General features: G+C 41.4%; 1 protein-coding gene across 5 annotated transcripts in view; it reads right to left on the bottom strand.

The window, feature by feature from the left end:
• Window positions 1–19,291, bottom strand: part of NRAP (nebulin related anchoring protein) — a 73,192-nt gene that overhangs the window by 44,213 nt on the left and 9,688 nt on the right. For 3 of the 5 annotated variants that reach the window (XM_074999134.1, XM_074999131.1, XM_074999132.1), the window contains exons 6-16: window positions 18,493–18,600; window positions 17,284–17,388; window positions 16,366–16,473; window positions 14,401–14,505; window positions 12,231–12,335; window positions 8,959–9,075; window positions 6,774–6,878; window positions 4,797–4,904; window positions 3,714–3,818; window positions 1,461–1,559; window positions 865–969 (exon numbers count right to left, since the gene is read on the bottom strand). In XM_074999134.1, coding sequence (XP_074855235.1) covers window positions 865–969; window positions 1,461–1,559; window positions 3,714–3,818; window positions 4,797–4,904; window positions 6,774–6,878; window positions 8,959–9,075; window positions 12,231–12,335; window positions 14,401–14,505; window positions 16,366–16,473; window positions 17,284–17,388; window positions 18,493–18,600 — 1,170 coding nt within the window. The remainder of the gene's footprint in view (window positions 1–864; window positions 970–1,460; window positions 1,560–3,713; window positions 3,819–4,796; window positions 4,905–6,773; window positions 6,879–8,958; window positions 9,076–12,230; window positions 12,336–14,400; window positions 14,506–16,365; window positions 16,474–17,283; window positions 17,389–18,492; window positions 18,601–19,291) is intronic. The other 2 variants (XM_074999133.1, XM_074999135.1) reach the window with 2 other exon arrangements.

Raw genomic sequence — 19,291 nt, 5'->3', positions numbered from 1 at the left:
GTTTTATTATTATTTTATGCTAAACAATAACTTCTTGAAGAGGTGAGTAGTGACAGAGAGACAGCCGTGTTAGTCTCTATTCTATCAGAACAAAAAAAGCAGTCAAGTAGCACTTTAGAGACTAACAAAATAATTTATTAGGTGCTGAGCTTTCCTGGGATAGAAGAAGTGGCTCTGTCCCACGAAAGCTCACCACCTAATAAATTATTTTGCTAGTCTCTGAAGTGCGACTGGACTGCTTTTTTGTTTTGATTGAACAGGTGAGGTTTAACATTCCAAGAACTTGTGATCCTCTATTTATTCACACAGCAGGGGGCAGCAGTTATTGGATTGTATGCAGGCCCACTGACCGGTGGGGGGTGGTGAATGGGGGCAACTGTCCCGGGTTCCAGTGATTCAAAAGGGCCTGGTGGTCCTTGGTCCTCTAAATCATTGCAGTAGCACTGTGCAGCATGCTCCAAGCAGCACTGAGAGCAGAGTGAGCACGCTGGTGTCTGGGTGGCGCCAGGGTCTGGCTGCCCCCGGCCCCGCTCCTTCTTCCTGGGGCTCTGCCCCTTCCAGGAGTGTGGAAATGCCCCTCACACACACACATTCCCCAGTGAGACTGCCAGCTCCTCTCATAGAGAGGGTGCAATTTTCAAATTGCCTAAAGGAGCTTGGAGCTCATCTCAATTAAAAGCCAATGAAAGTTCAGTTCCTAGATTGTGCTTCACATTTTAGCCCTACTAATTCAGATAACTGTATCTCAGATTCTTGCATAAAGGCGGAACAGAGATATCTAGCTCTTCCTGAACAGTCCCAGCACCCTGGTGTTCATCACTGCTCATGTCTGAGGAGAATACACTTGCAAGTTGCTTTGCTTACCTCACTGTACAGCTCAGCATTGGCTTTCGCCTTGACTAAATGCGGAATATCCTGCGGTAGCGTGTAATTCATTTTGTTCTTCTCATACTGGGCTCGGTAAGTCAACTGCCACAGACATTGAAACAAATTACTTTCAGTGTACCAAGCGCAATTCTGTTTAAGTGATTATGATTTGTTTTTATGCGTTAAGTGCCATAATATAAGTCTGTAGTAACTAAATACAATCGGGAATATAAGAAAAAGGCAAATATAACTTTTTTCCAGTGATTCAAAGAAAATTCTCAGGAAATGGTATAATGTAAATGAGCCTGTAGGAGCAGTCCAGTACATGAATATTAATAAATCAGATGGTCAGAAATTGAAGTCATATAACAACTTCTCAAAGTTCCAGGAAAAATTCGTATTTCTTCATCTACTGATGTTGTCACTTTGCTTTGAAATTAATTTCATACATTTTCTATGGTTTGTGTTAGCTGTAAACCTACTTATCAGTTATTGCCAAATAAGAAAAACAAACTTATGCGGTGAGAACATTAAGAAATAAATTATGTTTTTATCACTAATAAACAGAGATAGTCCATGACAGCAGGACTTACATCACTGAACTGTTGCGAGTTTATTTTGGCTTGAATGATTTGGGGTGTGCCGGTAACAGAGCTGTACTTCAGCTTGTCTATGCTTTGTCTGTAGTTTACCTAAATTAAACAGAGGAAAAAGAAGGAAATGTTCAGACTGACATGTGACAGGTATGGTAGAGGAGTTTTGTGCAGCTGTAATTTTGGGATAAAGCTACCACTGAAGTGACTGAGATGCAGAACAATTCCCAAAGATTGGAGATGTAGGTGAAATTAAGAACAGCCAATAATTAATCCCCAGAATATTCCTGTTGCTTCTACATTATTTGAAAACAAACTTAGCTCATAATACAATGTGTGGATTTTTATTAATGAGATACAATTTCAGTTGGTCTCTACATAACTCTCCTATTGAATTAGACAGGATTCAAACAAATAATGCAGGGCATTCTTCAGTAATCAGGAGCTTAAGCAGTGGTCTGTCTTGCCTTATAGTTATATAGAACAAATTGTATTCCAATTGATTTCATTATGATTTTGTCTTAAAGGAGTTTCAATAATACAATAACTGATAATAAAAGTTTCTTGTACGGTAAGAGTTTGGTATGGAAGGCAAAAAATATATAGAGTGTGGGGAAAAGGGCATTTCAGTCTCAGATATCACTAGGATTAGAGCATGCTAATTCCTAACAGATGAATGTAGTTGCAGCAGTAAGCATCTAAAGATATATTAAATCCCCAAATGACAGAAGCATCTGATGAAGCAGGCCTTTGCCAATGAAAGCTTATGCTTCAAAGCATCTCTTACTCTATAAGGTGCCACTGGACTTCTTGTTGTTTTAGAAAGTAAAATGTCATGCAGAAGCTTTCCTTGAAACCTCTTCCTGCCAAAGTTACATTACAGGAGACAATTATTCTCTGTAAGCTATATATTAATTAAGGTCTATCACCAAACATTGCAAAATGTACATTGCTCATAACAAGCTCTTTAAGCACATTTTACCATTAAGTGAAGTGTAATTTTAAAGGCATTTAAAGTTATGAATCCATATAATCCTATTCCTTTTTTTTGAGACACCTGCTCATATAAGCACTTTTATTACCTACCATACTAACTCAGATTAGAAGAATTGCATGACTCATCTCACAAAGCCAAAAGCAATAAGCATACTTAAAAGAGTTCATTCACACTTTGTATATAGAAATCTAGGGCTTTCTTCAGCAGTCTCTCTTTCTTTCTTCCCCACACGTACTAATTGCTGATGATGATCTGAGAACTGGTAATGTTGGCTGTATGGTAAGCCAGAGAACTCTGATCCAAATGGCCCCAGTGAGCAACAGGCTCCGGCCAGCTTTGGCCCAATGCTGTATTTGATTACTGTTTCTGTCTTTGGAGCATAAAAGTCAATTTGCCACACTGAGTCAGCAAGGCCACTCATGCACAAGTCCTGCCTGAAGTCAAGGCAAACAGTTACTAAAGTGCTCCAAGCCTAGTCTGCTTTCAGACAAGTCAAATACTGCTGCCTCTGTGATCCCTCCCCTTGACATTCTTGCTTCATCTCTTGGGTGATGTAAATCTTCCATATGGAAAGAGGAAGAGAAGAGTTAATTAAATTCCCCTTTCACTAGCCCTTTCCTTGGACAAAATGGGACTATTGCTGAAGAAGCAGCAATATAATACCCATTAGCAGTTACGATATTTCACATGGAGGAACCCACAGAGGAGCTTAAGTCCTCATTGGCTGTTCAGGGAATATTTTGGGGGTTGGGGAATTTAGTACTTGGAAGGTGAAAGAATGACACCCCATAGACTCAAGTCCTCTATTTATCCATAGAGAAGATTGGCAATATTAGTGCAAACTTCCCCACACAAATTCTCCTTTAGGTTACTAACAACCTGGACTGAACTGAAACTAGTGACTTGGGGCTGGCAAGCTCTGTATCCCATTCCCAATCCTAAAACACAACAAGTCCTGCGGCACCTTAAACACTAACGGATATATTGCAGCATAAGCTTTCGTTAGCTATTGTGCCCATGAAAATTTATGTTCTGAAATATATGTTAGTCTATAAGGTGCCACAGGACTTCTTGCTGTTTTTGAAGATACAAACTAACTCGGCGACTCCTCTGATACTTATTCCCAATCCTAACACCCTCCCTGACCACACTGAGCCTTTTTTAAATTTTACTTTTTGTTGCTAGCTTCTCATTCTCTCCCCCTGGAGATGATGAGTTTGACAAGAAACAGGATGAAAACTCATAGGATTATTTACATCTTTCAAAGGAACCAACTTCCTTGTTGTCTGATATGAAGGAGTGAGTGTCGCTGGATAATTGTAGTCAACATTGTCATGCTTGTAATCAGCTTTATAGGCTATCTGAAACAAAGAGTACAAAAAAAAATCAGTCTTTTTTAAAGCTGTCATTTGTTTGAATAATTATCAGTCAAGAGGAAAGGAGGAACAATAATATTAATATTAAACATAAGAAACAAACAAAGTAAGTTCAATGTCATCAATGACAAAGAAAATGAAATTATTTGCATAGTTTAGCCACTAATTGATTCTTTTTCAACTATACAATTAATCCAATGCCAACAGTGAGAGCATTAACTTAACTTCCACCTATCACATATTGCTTTTATCTTTCTGCTTAGTTCTAGAGTTCTTACAGGTTCGTAAATAATATACTTGAAGAAGGGGTATGTAACAAAATAGGTTTGCAACTAATCCAATAAATTAAAACAGAGTTCAAAAACCTTCATTAAAGATTGTTTTTTCACCTGACACTACCGGGTACTGACCAACCTCAACTTCCACTGACTTCAAAGGGAATTGAGGGTGCTCAGTATTTTGCAGGTTTGGATGGTTTACAAATTATTTTAACTTGTCCTACACAATAAACAAAAAAAAAATGTATAAACCAGGGCAGAAGGGCTCCCAAGATTTATATTCTTCTTAGCACATCCTTCCTTTGGACCTCCCAACATAATTCAAACTAATGTTTCTTGTCAGTTGAAGGCTAGTAATAAAGACCAGAAAAAAAAGAATAAGATAACTTGTAAGTCAGGGATGGTGAGCCTCCAATCTGACGGCTAGATCCAGTCTCCTGCTTAACTTGATCTGGCCCACGGGAAGATTTCATGCCATAGGCTGGAAGTGACAAGCATTGGCGCCCCCTAGTGAGGCTGGAGTCCAAGTGCTGGTTCCCTGAGTGTTCCCAATATAGGCAAGTTGAGCGAAGGGTTTTGGCTTTTTTTGTTTGTTTTTTAACCTGTGTGTGGCCCCTGACAGAAGAGAGCTTCCCCAGTCCTGACATAAGTGAATACTGCCACAGTAAGAGTGCACATATCTTACATTGCTTGCCAAGCTGCCAACCTTCATAGCATGCAGAGTGCGCCTGTCCATGCCGATGCCTTCATAATGACCTTTCATTTGATTCTGGTAGTTTTCTTTGTATTTAAGCTGTGCACAAAAGCAAACATCATCTCAGAAAATGTATTCATTTCTTTGTTACAGCAGAGAGCAGGACCAGTCCCAACTAATTCATCCCAGCCAGGGTTTTGTCAAGCCAGGACTCAAAAGACCTCTAGGGAAGGAGATTCTATCACCTCCCTAGGTAACGCATTCCAGATCTTCACCACTCTGAGTGAAATAGTTTTTTCATATCCAACATAGACCTTCCTCACTGCAACTTGAAACTATTACTTCTTAATCAGTCATCTGTGGGCACTGAGAACAGCCTCTCTCCATCCTCTTTGGCACCTCCTTCAGGTAGTTGAAGGCAGCTATCAAATCCCACCCCTCACTCTTCTCTTCTGTACACTAAATAAGCCCACATTCCTCAGCTTCTTGTCATAAATTGTGTGCTTACACCTGCTAATCATTTTTGTCACCCTCTTCTGGACTCTCTCCAGTGAATCCATACCCTTTCTGTAATGGGCGCCCAGAATTGGATGCAATACTCCACATACAGCCTCACCAATGCTGAATAAAGGGAAATAATCACCTCCCTAGATCTGCTAGCAATGCTCCGACTAATGCACCCCAGTATGCAATTAGCCTTCTTGGCTACAAGGGCGCACTGTTGGCTCATATCCAGCTTCTCATCCACTGTAATCACCAGGTTCTTTTCTACAGAACTGCTGTTTAGCCAGTTGGTTCCCAGCCTGTAGCAGTGCATGGATTTCCTTCATCCTCAATGCAGGACTCCGCACTTGTCCTTGTTGTGCATGTATTGGCCCACCTCTTCTAGTCCTTCATTTCAATGGCTGTCATTTCCTCTATTCCCAAAACGACCTATGTGCCACACAAATTTGGTGCCCTCTTCATTGCTGACACTCATTTACCTCAGAAATAATCATTAAGATGCTCTTATAGAGTTAAATTAACCCCATAATACTTTAAGATTTCTGCACAAATAATCTTTGTGTTTCCTCATTTAGGATCATCATCATTTGATTCTGGTACCTCTTTACCTTGTGTCCTACCTTTGTGCAGATAACTGTTGGAGATCATCTTATGAACGTATTTGAGTTAAATATGTTTTTAAATGAGTCATTGCTACACTAATGATAACAAACACTGGTTTTTACAGATATTTAAACATGTTCTGCTCAGTAATTTACATCTCAAAATGGCTACTGAGTTTATGTATGTATTCTGCATGTATTTTGCTGCAATTAAAAATGACATACATGATCAAATAAATGATAGCAGAACACATAATATTAATAGTCACTTTGATTGACTTAGCAATGCACTGTTGTAAATAATGCAGGCAAAAGAGACAAACAAGTACAGGCTGAACCTATTTCATCCGGAACACTCTCGTCCAGCAACATCTGTAATCTGGCGTGATCACTTACCATAGGTGTGGCCAAGTTTCCCATGGGCCCATAAAGTTTGTTTATAGCCACCGCTCCTGGCTCTCAGTGTTCTGTGCTGTTATTTAGCTGTAATTTACCCCAAAATGTCTTCTAAGAGCCCAGTAAGCAGTGGAAGTGTTGGTAAAGTGCTAGAGAATATTGACCTCCTATGGTCTGGCAAATTCTCTCATCCAGCACTGGTCAGATCACAGGGGTGTCAGATGAGAGAGGTTCAACCTGTAGTAGAAGTGGTGGCAAGAGTACTGTAGTGCCTGAGAGCCCAACTGATGGGCCAGGCTTCCATCATGCCAAATGCTGTACAAATGCAGAAAAATTACTCTTCTAGTTAAGCTGCCAGCACAGGTTTTACTCAAGGCTTATACAGAACACACACATTTGAACTCTAATTCCAGCAGCTGCTAAGTTAAACTTCCACTGCACTGCATGCTAGGTTCTGAGAACTTACATCACTGGTGTATTTTGAGATCTTGCTCACATTCTTGAACTGGGGAGTCTCACAGTAGTTTATACTGTGGCCTTTGGTGTTTTCCAGATCCTTCTTGTACTTCACCTTAGAAGCCAAAAAGTACCAGCTGAGCTGTGGCAAAAATCTGAATTCACTGCATCAAATATCTATGCATACCCCATAGCCAGATAAGTTAATGTAAGGATTTTATTATATGGCACCCAGTAAAATGGAGATTCTATACGCTGATTCTACTCTTCACAATAGTGACCCTGTTTCCTTCTGGGTGATATTTTGGGTTTAAGTTTTCCAAAAGTGACCAGTGATTTTAGATGTCTCAGTTTTGGGTGCCTAGTATGGGAGGCTTTTAAAGGAAGTGCTGACTGGACGGCACATAAATATGGGACCCCTTTTGTACACCTACTTTTCATTCAATAGCTCTGCTCCGGCAGCCAGACTTGTGCTAGCAGAAAACAAGCTAGCATACTAAAAAATAACACTGTGGACATTGAGGCTTGAGTTCTCAAACCCTCCTACGCTTGAGTGCCTGAGATCAAGCCCTTGATGCTATTTTTAGCCCGCTAGCTTGAGCTCCACTCTTGCAAGTCTGTCTACCTAGGTTGGGAGGTTCACCCCCATCTGGAATGAAGACGTACCCTTGGCAACCTTTCAAGTGGGGATCCCAAAAAAGAGGGACCCAAAATAAAACACATCAATTTTGGAAAAAAAAAATCCTTATTCTCTATAACTATCACAGCAGAATTCTATAAACAAATAAATGCATGCTAATGTGCCTTGCAAATACAGCATGGAGTTTCATCCCCCCACAGACGTACACATTATTTCATTTATACCGCTGCAAGGTATATTTGGGAAGTTTGTTCTAAGAAGGTTTACACTTGGTATCTGAGGAGTACCAGAATATGAGTGGCTATGTCCTCATACTTCAACTGATACTAAACAGTTATGGGCAGCTGGAAAGTATTCCTGAAACACTGCATCCGTTAGCTGGATTAACTAACATGCCTTAACTCAGAATAGTTTGAGAATTCCTGTATACTGTTCTCTATCACATGGGTACGTTATTGTATTATTTATAAGATACAGTCTTTCACAGGATGTTTGATTTTATTCTCTGTACATTAACAGAGATGCACAGGGATAGTGGAAATCGGGTTTGAGCCCAGTCTACATATATTTTTCAAAGGTTAATTTTGCCACTAATCTTTAGAAAACTCTTTGAAACACCATAACACACCCTTCTGAATTATACTAAGTTATTTATATTTAGAAATGCAGGAAAGGGAAAGAAAGCCCTGAGGGCAGCATGCACAGAACTTTGTTAGGTTCTTATAATCTGGTTTGCCAGAATCAGAAATATGCTGCTTTCTCTTTCCTTATAAGAGTGACGTGATTTTATATGTTAAAATGAGATTTTTTTATATGACAGCAGCAATTCATACATGCCGCACTGATGCTGAGGGTTTAATTCTTCTCTTTAATTCACATGTAGATTTCCTATTGATAACAGAAGGCAAGTATCATTATTCCCATTTTATAGCTGGGAGAACTGAGATGAACAGACTCCCAAGATGACACAGCACATGAGTGGCACAGGTAAGATTAGAATTTAGGTCCTTGGACTACCGGTCCAACAATCTATCCACTAAATCTCAGTTAAAACATTTTGGAAAACTTCATCTGAAACAAAATTCAGCTTCCTTGAATCTCCTTTGTCTATAATATGTATATCCTTGGTTTCTTCTCCTTACAGATAAAAAGGAGAAGGAGGAAAGATGTATCGTGGAGAAAGGAATTGTGTGGAAAAAACCCACATGCCGTAAAAAGTGTGGCTCAAGCCACAGAAAAATTATTTGGTTCATCTGGAGATGCTTTCAAAATGTAGAAGGACAAGGGGTAGATCCTCAGCTTGTGCCATTTTTCGTAGCTTCACTGACTTCAGTAGAACTATGACAAGTTTTATCAGCTGAGTATCTGTCCCTGAATTTTTCTCTCCATAGGGGCACTACACACACATTGCTTTCATGTACACTGCTAGTCAATAAGGACAACAACATTTTTACTTTCCTAGCCAGAGAAACTCACCTGCCAAACATGCACATATATAGCTGTACAGAGTATGGGATCGTCCCCTATCACTCCACAATTCTTTTTGACTCCTTACCTCACTGACAAGCTTGTTGACATTCTGGGCTTGTTTAAGAACTAAGTTTTCTTCGGCTGACAGAGAATGAAAGTGGGCAGCCCCTTTCATCTTTGAAAGATCCTTTTTGTATTTTATCTAATGAAAGGGAGAAATAATCAAAGATATTTGTACATTGTTGTCATTTCCATTCACTTGAAGAGTTAGAGTAAGAGCTTTCCTTAATTTCTATTAGTTTCAATGTTCTTTAACAAAAGGCTAAATAAATTGGAAAGGTAAATTAATAATAGGCTGTTACTTCTTAACATCACCTCCACAGGAAATCACAGATTATGTCAGGAGTTGGCAACCAAAATAGCAAGAAGAGCCATTTTTTTCAAACTCAGAAAAAATCATTCAAGAGCACGCATGTGAATATGAGACGGTCCTCAATAAATGCCAAACCATGCTTTTTGTAACCCGTATTTTAGGAACAGCGCACACACAATGATTTGTAATGTGATACATGTTTACTGAAGGATGTTCACAAACTTTCTACTTATTCTCCCAAATCTGCATTTTTTATTTTTGGCAAATTTCTCCTTGCAAGTGAGAGATAAAGGGAGTTTAGAAGAACTCTATATAAATGGGAAGGATTGGGTCTACTCAGTTTGAAATTGTGTCTTCATCTTCAATTTTCCAATTTTCAAGCCATTCCAACTCCACTTTGATTACGCGAATTTTATTTCACATTTAATTTCCGGTTTCTTTCTTAAAATGCTTGTTGCCCTTCCCAGAAGGAATGCCGCAAGTTTCCTTTTCAAAATCAAGACTATCAGCAACACAATCAAAACACAGATACGATATCATATCCCACAGTGCACTGCACATATAAAAGAGGGAGTTATCCAATGTTTTGAGATCACATATCTTTTGCTATTTAGATAAGAGTTGTTCATTTTTGGGGCTTTTAGACATTTGCCATTTATAAAAATAATCAGGAGGGGGTTTTTTTTTGTTCATTTGTTTTTTAATACTTGGCAATTATAGTGTTGGGAGCCCAAAAGAAGTCCTTATGGAGTTGCATGCGGCTCCAGAGCTGCAGGTTGCTCACCCCTGGATTATGTAATCTGGTTCATGTGGTACCTCTCCACAATTACGTATTTTCTTCAAAACTACTTCCATTGGTTAGACAGCACTGGTTCTCAGTTACATGAACTGACACCTTCATATTAATAAGCACTAGCAGACTCTTGCCTAGCAATTGACTGAGGCTTATATGCTAGTCCATTAAAGAATTCAACTCTCAGCTGCATAATGTAAGTTTACCAGAGAATTATACAGTTACTGGGTATCCACTGACTAGAGTGTTCCTTCAGAAACCAGTTTATTGCATGCACAGTATTTTTTATTTTTCACTCTTAGGGATTCTGTTTTGAGATGATGATTTCCTGCAGTAAGGTAGTGGCAAGAGATATTTTAAAAAGGGAAGAGGCAGAGGCGGCGCCAATTTGGATTCAGAGTTCTACCATTGACACAAATGGGGCTGGATGTTTATATCTGTGTTTTGCCTAATTTCTGCGTACAAATCCATTATTTTCACATGGACACAGGCAGGCTCCTTACCTCATGCAATTGCATATGCCTAACTTTGACATTCTGCCCCACAAGTTATGAAACAAGATATTTTCCAGTGTACTGAAATGTTATGATTATTCATATTTGATTTTGGAATCCATGTTCAGTTTTTCTGACTTTAAAAAAAGTTGCTTTTTACTACAATATGTTTGCTCCCCTTTCCACACACCCCTGCACACCAAAGCAAGCAAATCAAACACACCAACCTCAACCAAAAAGCAACCCCAGAACAATTACCAGAAAGGAAATATAATTTTGATTTTGGACATTTTGGAGGCCTATGAAAATGACATCTTTAATCGGGGAAGGTTGAATAGTCATTTTTTGACTTAGACATGACTGGATTTGTCACTTGTCACAGGCAGTCTTAGAGACACAGGTGGGTGAAGTAATAGTTGTCATTGGACCAACTTCTGTGGGCAAGAGAAACAAGCTTTTGAGCCACACAGAACCCTTTTCAGGCTCAGGAAAGAAAAGAACTCTGTTTATCTCACCAACAGAAGTTGAGCCAATAAAAAGTATTAACTCTTCCACCTTGTCTCTCTAATATCCTGGGACTGACATGAGTATAACTACACTGCATAGAAGGTCTTAGTCTTTTTATATTCTCCCAGGCATTAGTTCAAGTAATAGGATACTATGGAACCTTTCACTTTTAGGCTGCTGCTTGTGCTTGGCCCGGCTTGGTATTGACAGAAAGATTTTGCCATCTGTTGGCTTTTAAGGGTCTGCATGAGTTCATGGGTTCAGTCTATTCCCTACTGGACAGGTGTGCCACCAAGCAGAGCCCTTTTGGGCTGTCACACAAGACAGAACAAGAAAGGATGGGCATGCCAATGGACACATTTTGTGACTACTCGAGGTGGTCCTTTCAGACCTGAGATGAGGTTCACTGGTGATGGATTGTATGGAAGAATTATATGCTGCTATATCTCAGTCTGTTCCTGTTCTGTAGCTTACAACTAAAATACAAAACCAAATAAACCACTATACTTTAGATAAGGAATTCAGTCCTCAAGATATGCCAGTGTCACATCCTTTGTTTTCTTGCCTCAGTCTGAATTACTCTGTACTAAAGATATGATACAATATAATCAAAATAACCAAATATTGTTCAGGTGATTTAAGATATATTTGCTGACTATGGATGTTATTGTTAAGAATATCACAACTATAACAACAGGTTGAACCTCTTTAATCCAGCACTCTCTGGTCCAGTAACATCCATAATCCAACATGATTTTAGTTAGTCACATGGCCACTTACCACGGTGTGGTCAAGTTTACTATGGTCCCATAAGTTTGTTACAGCCACCAGTTCTAGCTCTCAGTGTTCTGTGCTCGTATTTATTTCTAGCTTACCCTTAAATGTCTCCTAAGAGCCCAATAAGCAGTGGGGGTGTTGGTAATGCTGCTAGATGATATTGACATCCTGTGGTTCAGCATCAGTCAGGGCCCAAGGGTGCCAGACTAGAAAGGTTCAACCTGTACTAATGACACAGTTTGCATTGGTGATAACATACATCATCTACCTCCCAGAGCCACCTGGTCTTCTCTGATTAAATTGTATTTGTTTTTCTAATTTAATTGTAGCATTCTACTTCCAATTGCTACTTCGACAAACTGACATTTTTAATTGTTTATGTGTTGTATTGATTTTTCATGCTTCTTACTTACATCACTTGCCAGGTCATTTGCTTTCTTGGCGTTTTGATAAGCTGGAGTGATCATAGCAGGAAAACTTCCTTTCCCTCTATGCTCTTCATATTCATCCATATAATCCTGCAGCAAATTCAGGCAGTTTATTCAAGTGGATTATTAATGACTTTTCTGAGATTCCCAATCTCTGCAGCATGCATGGACAGTTCACAACTACCATTTCTTTGTAAAGATTGTTCATTTCATACTAGAATAGAGATATTTAATCACCCACAATGTAAAAACAACAAGAAGGCCTGGGGTACCGTATAGACTAATAGACTGACGAAGCAGGTCTTTGCCCACAGAAGCTTATGCTCCAAATTATCTGTTAGACTATATGGTGCCCAAGACCTTCTTATTGTTTTTGAACTCAGCCACCTCTCTGATACTTGCCACAATGTAAACTTTCTCTATGGCCTCTTTATTTGTGCTGCAATGGAAGTAAGTGCAAGTAATTATTAGATATTCTCAAGATAGTAGGTCTCCAGTACAGAGAAGATGAATAGACCTTCCAAATTTCACCCCAACTTTTTGAGGCCAAAAAACAAAACAAAAGAAGACTGAGTCACATAAAAACATAAGTACAGCCATACTGAGTCAGATCAAATGTCCACATAGCCCAGCATCCTGTCTTCTGACAGTGGCCAATGACAGGTGCCCCAGAGGAAATGAATTGACCAGGCAATTAGCAAGTGATCCATCCTCTTTCTCATGGTTAAGACACTTAGGCTATCTGGTTCAAGACATACAGTTAAGACTATGATTGAAAGAAAGCCTGTTTGTTCTCATTACACAACAGATATAGCTCATTGGGGTAAAAATACCATTCCTGTTACAGCCAAGGTCTGAGAGACCTTGTAGGATCTTAAGTACCACTTGCAGATATTTAAATCTACAAAGTGTCTCCGATTTTCTGACATGCTGGCATTGAGAACCTGCCTAACTCTCTTCTTTCTACCCCTTCATTCTCTTTTCACATTTTTTCCCATTTGAACATGCGCCTCTCTCCTGGAGAACCTGGAAAGTCTCCCAAAATAAGCATTATGTTCGAGGACAGCAGAGAAATGGTACCATAATACAAACGCATGTACAGTAAACCCTCAAGTTACGTGAGGGCTGTGTTTCTGCAACCCATGCGCAAGTCGAATTTTCGTGCAAGCCAATGGGAGACAGGAACCAGGCTGCAGCCTGATTTCTGGCTCCCCAAGGCTTGCAGGAGCCAGTAAACAGCCCAAGCAGTTTCTTGGCTCCCAGAGTGGCAGGGAGCTAGGAACCAGGGGGCAGACTGGTTCCTGTCTCCTCGCCGCTTGCAGAACCCAGAAAACTGACCAGCTGGTCAGTTTCCTGGGCCCTGCAAGTGGCAGGGAGCTGGGAATCAGGCAGCATCCTGGCTACCATCTCTCTTCTGCTTGCAGAGAAGGGAAACTGACCAGGGCAGCAGCCTTGGTCAGTTTCCTGGCTGCAGCCAGTGGAGGGGAGCCAGAAACCAGGAACAACCTGGATCCTGGCTCCCCTCCACTCCTTGGAGCCAGGAAATTAGCCAGAGATGTTGCCCTACTCAGTTTCCTGACTCTCCAAGCGGAGGGAAGCTGGGAGCCAGGCTGCTGCTTGGTTCCCACCTCCCCACCACTCCGAGGACCAGAAAACTACTCCTGTCAGGGGTGGCAAGAGTCAGGCTGCTGCCCCTGACAGGAGCAGTTTCTCCGCTCCTGTCAGGGACAGCAGTCTGATTCATAGCTGCTGCCCCTGACAGGAGCGGTTTCACGCTCCTGTCAGGGGTGGCAGTCGCATTAACCCAAGATACACGCAATTTAGTTGCGTGTATCTCAAGAGTTTACTGTACCTATGAACAGGATACAGCTAATGAGATAAGACTTAGCTCTTGTGCATGACTTAGAGTAAGGATAATGCAGTAAAACTGACTGATCTTTGCACCACTAACACTCTAATCTCTTAAACACTTCCAATGGTACACGCTCATTTACATATAACTACAATATTATCATGCTGCTCTCCTTGATTTGTCTTGTGGGGAAACAAAGTTTACAATATGGGACAGCAAAGCTCATTGCCATTAGAAAAGTGTAATGCATCTGGTAGTATTAACAGCTAGCTGTAGCCTGGGTAGTTCTTAGTTGTTGCATACCTGATCAAAGTGATCTACATTATCTTTTGGAAAAGCGCCAGCTGCTCCAGTTGTATGGCTGGCTTTTCCCTTCATCTCTTTTTCATACCTTTGATGATACCTGACCTAAGGGGAAAAATTAAGAAAAACAAGCCAAATGAGTTCAACCTGTTACATGTATGCTGTATTATCAAATCACATGCATACGTTAATAATAAAGGATTGCCAACATTTTTCACAGCAACCAGTCTTCAGAAGCTAAGTTTTCTACTTGTATTTAATAATATTTTAAGAACTTAGGACTTGCCATATCAGTTCAGATCATCAGATTGTCATATCTAGCATGCTGCCTCTGGCAGTGACTAACATCTGATGCACTGGAAGGTTAAACAAGGTAACACTAATTTACCTAAGTACTGTGTCACTGTGTAATACCTTTCATCCTAGCTGATCTCCTTGAATTTGGAATGCTCTATGGCAGGTCATTTGTCTGCCAATAATTATTTCTAGTTCTGAAAATTGCTGACCACTAGCATGTCCACTAGGCCCAAAGGCAGCTCAGTTCCTCCACAGATCAAGGGTTATGAACAAAATTTCAATGTTTGGAACTCATCTGCCTTTGACTTCAACACTAAAGCATCCCCCGTGACTTTCACTGATGAGTTAACAACCAGAACGTTCTGCATTTTGGTTCTAAAGTCATTTTGCATGCAGCTAGCACACTATGCTATATATTTTTCCTTTCACCGCCTGTGTCAAAATTGATACTAATGAGTCAGTTGAAAGACACATGATTTAATTTAGCCTCAAAAGAGGCTGCTAATGTTATCTTTCCTTGAAACTTCTTTTTAAAATCATTGCTGTTTCTGGCAGAGGGGCTGGTACACATTTAAGAAACATTATAATTTTGGCACTGAGGCAAAGGCAGACAAATTGCATTTGCTAAAACTTCCCGGCCCACACTGGCTGCCCGGCGGGTCAATCCTGAAAGGTGCTGAGCACTCCTGAGAGCTGCTGCATGACTTCAGCTCCAAAGGACTTCAGTAGGAATGCAGGGGCTTTCAGCCCCTCACAACAGTGCTCAATACAATGCCTAATAACACCCCAAGAGAATGGTGAGAGAGGGGGTGATTCTGAAATCTTACCGGCCCTGAGCCAACAGAAATATTTGCCAGGCTTTCCATATTGCCAGGTCTGCTGAGGGGTGGAAGGGGAGGGACAACGGAGCAGTTGCCACTGGGCTCGGTGATTTAAAAGGTCCTGCAGCAGCAAGGCCCCGGCCCTTTAAAATCTCTGACAGAGTCCTGAACAGCACAGTCCAGGCAGTGATGAAGGCTGGCTGGGGGAGGCTAGCCCCTAGCCATATCCCTTCCACCCAAGCCCTGCCCCTTCCTCAGGGAGGGCCCCAGAGCCTAGCCCCCCTCCCCATGTTGCTCAGGGTTCAGCAGTCTGTTGCCAGTCCTGAATATTTCATTTGATTTATACATATAAACCTAATGCTCAAAAGATTGGTCTCTCTGGCCCACTTCGTGCCACTCAGTTATCAGCATAAGTGGAAGGAATGGGGAATCAAGCATGAGCTTGGGCAGGGTTAGAGCTCTGCTCAAACCAATCATCCTGTAATAGGGACCTTGTACTCTTCAGCAAGCCTCATGTATGCCAACGCAGAGCCGAGTGAGATCAGACAGGCACAAGTGGAGCCTTAGGGCCCCTTCTCTCATTCCTCTGTGCCCAAGTCCAGCTTGGGAGAGCTTCTGCCCCCAGAGGCTGACAGTGTTGCTTTCATAATAGAAGGGCCTTATTCTTCCTTGTGCACTTTCCTGTCTGCACAAAAAGTAATTGCTGGAAATCTTCCGGGTCTCATGCTGGGCTGGCATAAATCCTACAGGTCACATTCTCTGCCACAATTTTGTCAAAAGCATTAGGCTCTAAGTCTCTCTTTTTTTCTCTCTCTCTCTCAAAAGCAACATTGTTTTTGTCACTTACATCACTGGCTAGTTCATTAGCTCTCTTGGCTATCTGATAAGCTGGGGTGATCATAGCAGGAAAGCTGCCTTTCCCTCGCTGGTGTTCATACTCTTCTGTGTATTTCAGCTGCAAAATAGCAAGATGCTTTAGGACCAGGTATTGCAAGCACATTTATATCTATTAAAAAAAGCAATATTAAGAGTGCACTACTGAGGCTGCAGATATTGGTAAATGTCAGATTTAAGGTTGCCTATGCAATCTTCATTCACCACACTCCTTGTCTGTACAGGTCTGCACCCTTGGGACCTGACTGGTCCTGAACGAAGGGATATGCTGGACCATGGGAGGTCCCATGCCTCCAGCCATCAGCCTGCCTCTGGCCTACTTCCAGACCTTTGGCCTCAATGCTGGTGGTGCAGCCTTCTCCCACCAGCCCCTTCTCCAGCCCCACTGCTGCCAGCCACAGGCTCTGGCCCCAGCTGTGTTTCTGCTGCTGAGGGCTTCAGCCCTGGCATCCACTGAGGACTTTGGCCCGGCCACATTGCCCGTTCCCTCACTGAGGCCTCTGGCCGCATATACCTCTACTGCCACAGAGGGCTCAGGCCCCGGCCACGATTCCCACACCCTTGCTGAGGTCTCCAGTTCCAGCTGCAGCTTCTGGCCACTGGCCCCCAAATCCCACTGAGGTCTCCAGCAACCCCCTGAAGCCCATTGCCACAGGCTCCAGCCCAGGTCTGGTCCAGAGATGCCAGACCATGGATGTTGCCAGACCAGAGAGTGCCACTTTTTAGAGGTATAACCTGTACAATCTTTAATTACATGATCACACATTATTTTTCCCCAAAGACCCCTACTCGTTTTGTACACACGACCGACCTGGTCTGGGCATTATTCAAGACTGAAATAGGTTGCCTGTTCTTCTCCTGTTACACTTACATCACTTGTAAGCTGCCCTCCAGCCTTTGCATGCAGTAGTTCCGGAGTGTCTATCACAGTGCTGTAACTGGAAATCCTGTCTTCATGTCCTCGCTTATATGCCACCTGGTGGGAGAGAAGATATAAAGGACATTTTAACACTATTTACTGGCAAATATCTGGGTATCTCCTTCCATAAGGCTTGAAAAGGCAATAGAAGAACTGACCTTTGTTTCAGCTACTGAATTAATCACAGTTTTCTATCCTTAGAAGTCCCTTGGCTGTAAACACAAAGGCAGGTGCCCGTTTTGCTGACTAAAATGGACTGTCATAGTGTGTTCTGATTTTACTCATCATATTACATTCATTGGCTAAGCAGTTCTATTGTTTCACTCATCCCCTCTGGATCTATCAAGTGCCAAAGGTGTTAATATTACAGCAATTAAAGACAACTGTACTATGGGAAAAACAATTATTTTCTGGTATTTCATACAGCCTTATCTCTGTATTAATACTGGCAAACAGAAAAAAAACCCCTGTGATTATGTAGCTATCTACATCACAGTAAACTGTCTTCCTATTATGATCCCTGTGCAACTCCTGTTAAAGTCAGTGGAAAGACTCCACGCTCACTGGGAGTGGGATATGGTTAAAGTGTTTGTTTTGGGTGAACAACATTCTTCAATAAAAACACTCCCAGATTATTCAGTAATGATCCCAAACCCTATAGCTTACAATTGTATTACAGCAATGGTGGATGCTGTACTTGGAAACTAATACAATATCTTTCAAGTGATTTCTATGGTTCTTATTTTCACTAGATCTCTTTGGATTCAATTGCTATTTTATAATATGGTGCACTACATGCACAGAAAAGTAAAAGTAAATGGTCAGTTTAACATGGGAATTATGTGATTAAGTGTCTTAGAAAATGCCCATACTTTCACTTGTTACGCATGAAAGACACGGTGGGGGAGCTAATGTCTTTTACTGAAGCAACGTATATTGGTGAAAGAGACAAGTTTCAAGCTCCACTTGTTATATGTGATAGTCTTCCAAGGCTAGCTAGTTTACTAATCTTCTGTGTCAGTGTATCATATCTGAGATTTTTCCACTTTTTCAGGATTTATTTTACAATTAGTGTTGGCCATGGAATGTATTGTGAACTGTTTTAAAACCAAGTTTCACTGAACTTCAGTAAGTTTGACACAGACGTAATTTGGGACTTACATCACTGCTTAGCTGTGTGGCTTTCTTAGCTATTTCGTAAGCTGGAGTAATCATAGCTGGAAAACTACCTTTGCCTTTCTGTTGTTCATATTCTTCCACGTATTTCAACTAGAAAAAGAATATAAGTTTTATTTTGTTAAAGAAACCTCAGTCCACTAATGTGATACCTCTTTTAACATATACATTTTTAATTGTTATGGGTTATATTACTCTGACGGTTTTTAAAAACCAAAGTGGAAATCACAGGTCCCATCAGCATGGCTAGACATGGTTAAAGGATTTTAAAATAATTGACACATAAAATGTATTTCATAAGTTCAAAATTTAGGAACATTTCCTGTGCAAAGTGGGAAGAAGCTGCTTACAATCTTCCCCTTCAATATTTTTGTGAACAAAGATTTACTGTTACAGGTTTCAACTACCAAAACTGGAATTCTCTAGTCCAGCAACAGCCATGGTCTGGAAGGACCATGGATGTTACTGAACCAGAGAGCCCTGGCATAGAAGATACTAGGAGGAGGGCTGGCGACTGGGAGACCTGCCTGACGGGAGCCCAGTGATGGGGGGGCCGGAGACCAGGTGTCTTGTGTCAGCAGCTCAGCCAGGGCTGGAGCTGGCCTCTGGCAGTCTGGCTGCATCCACAGCCAGGCCAGTATCAGCACAGCAGGGACCAGTGGCCAGGCTGCCAATATGGGGGCCACCAGGTCTGGAGGTGAGGCAGCAGTGGGCCAGTGGGGTGTGGAGCTAGTGGCAGGGAGATGCAGCAGGCTGAGGAGGGAGGCCACAGGCAGGAGACCTC

The sequence above is a fragment of the Carettochelys insculpta genome, chromosome 7 (genome assembly GCF_033958435.1).
Source record: "Carettochelys insculpta isolate YL-2023 chromosome 7, ASM3395843v1, whole genome shotgun sequence".
Taxonomy (NCBI): domain Eukaryota; kingdom Metazoa; phylum Chordata; order Testudines; family Carettochelyidae; genus Carettochelys; species Carettochelys insculpta.
This window is presented reverse-complemented; position numbering and strand designations above follow the sequence as displayed.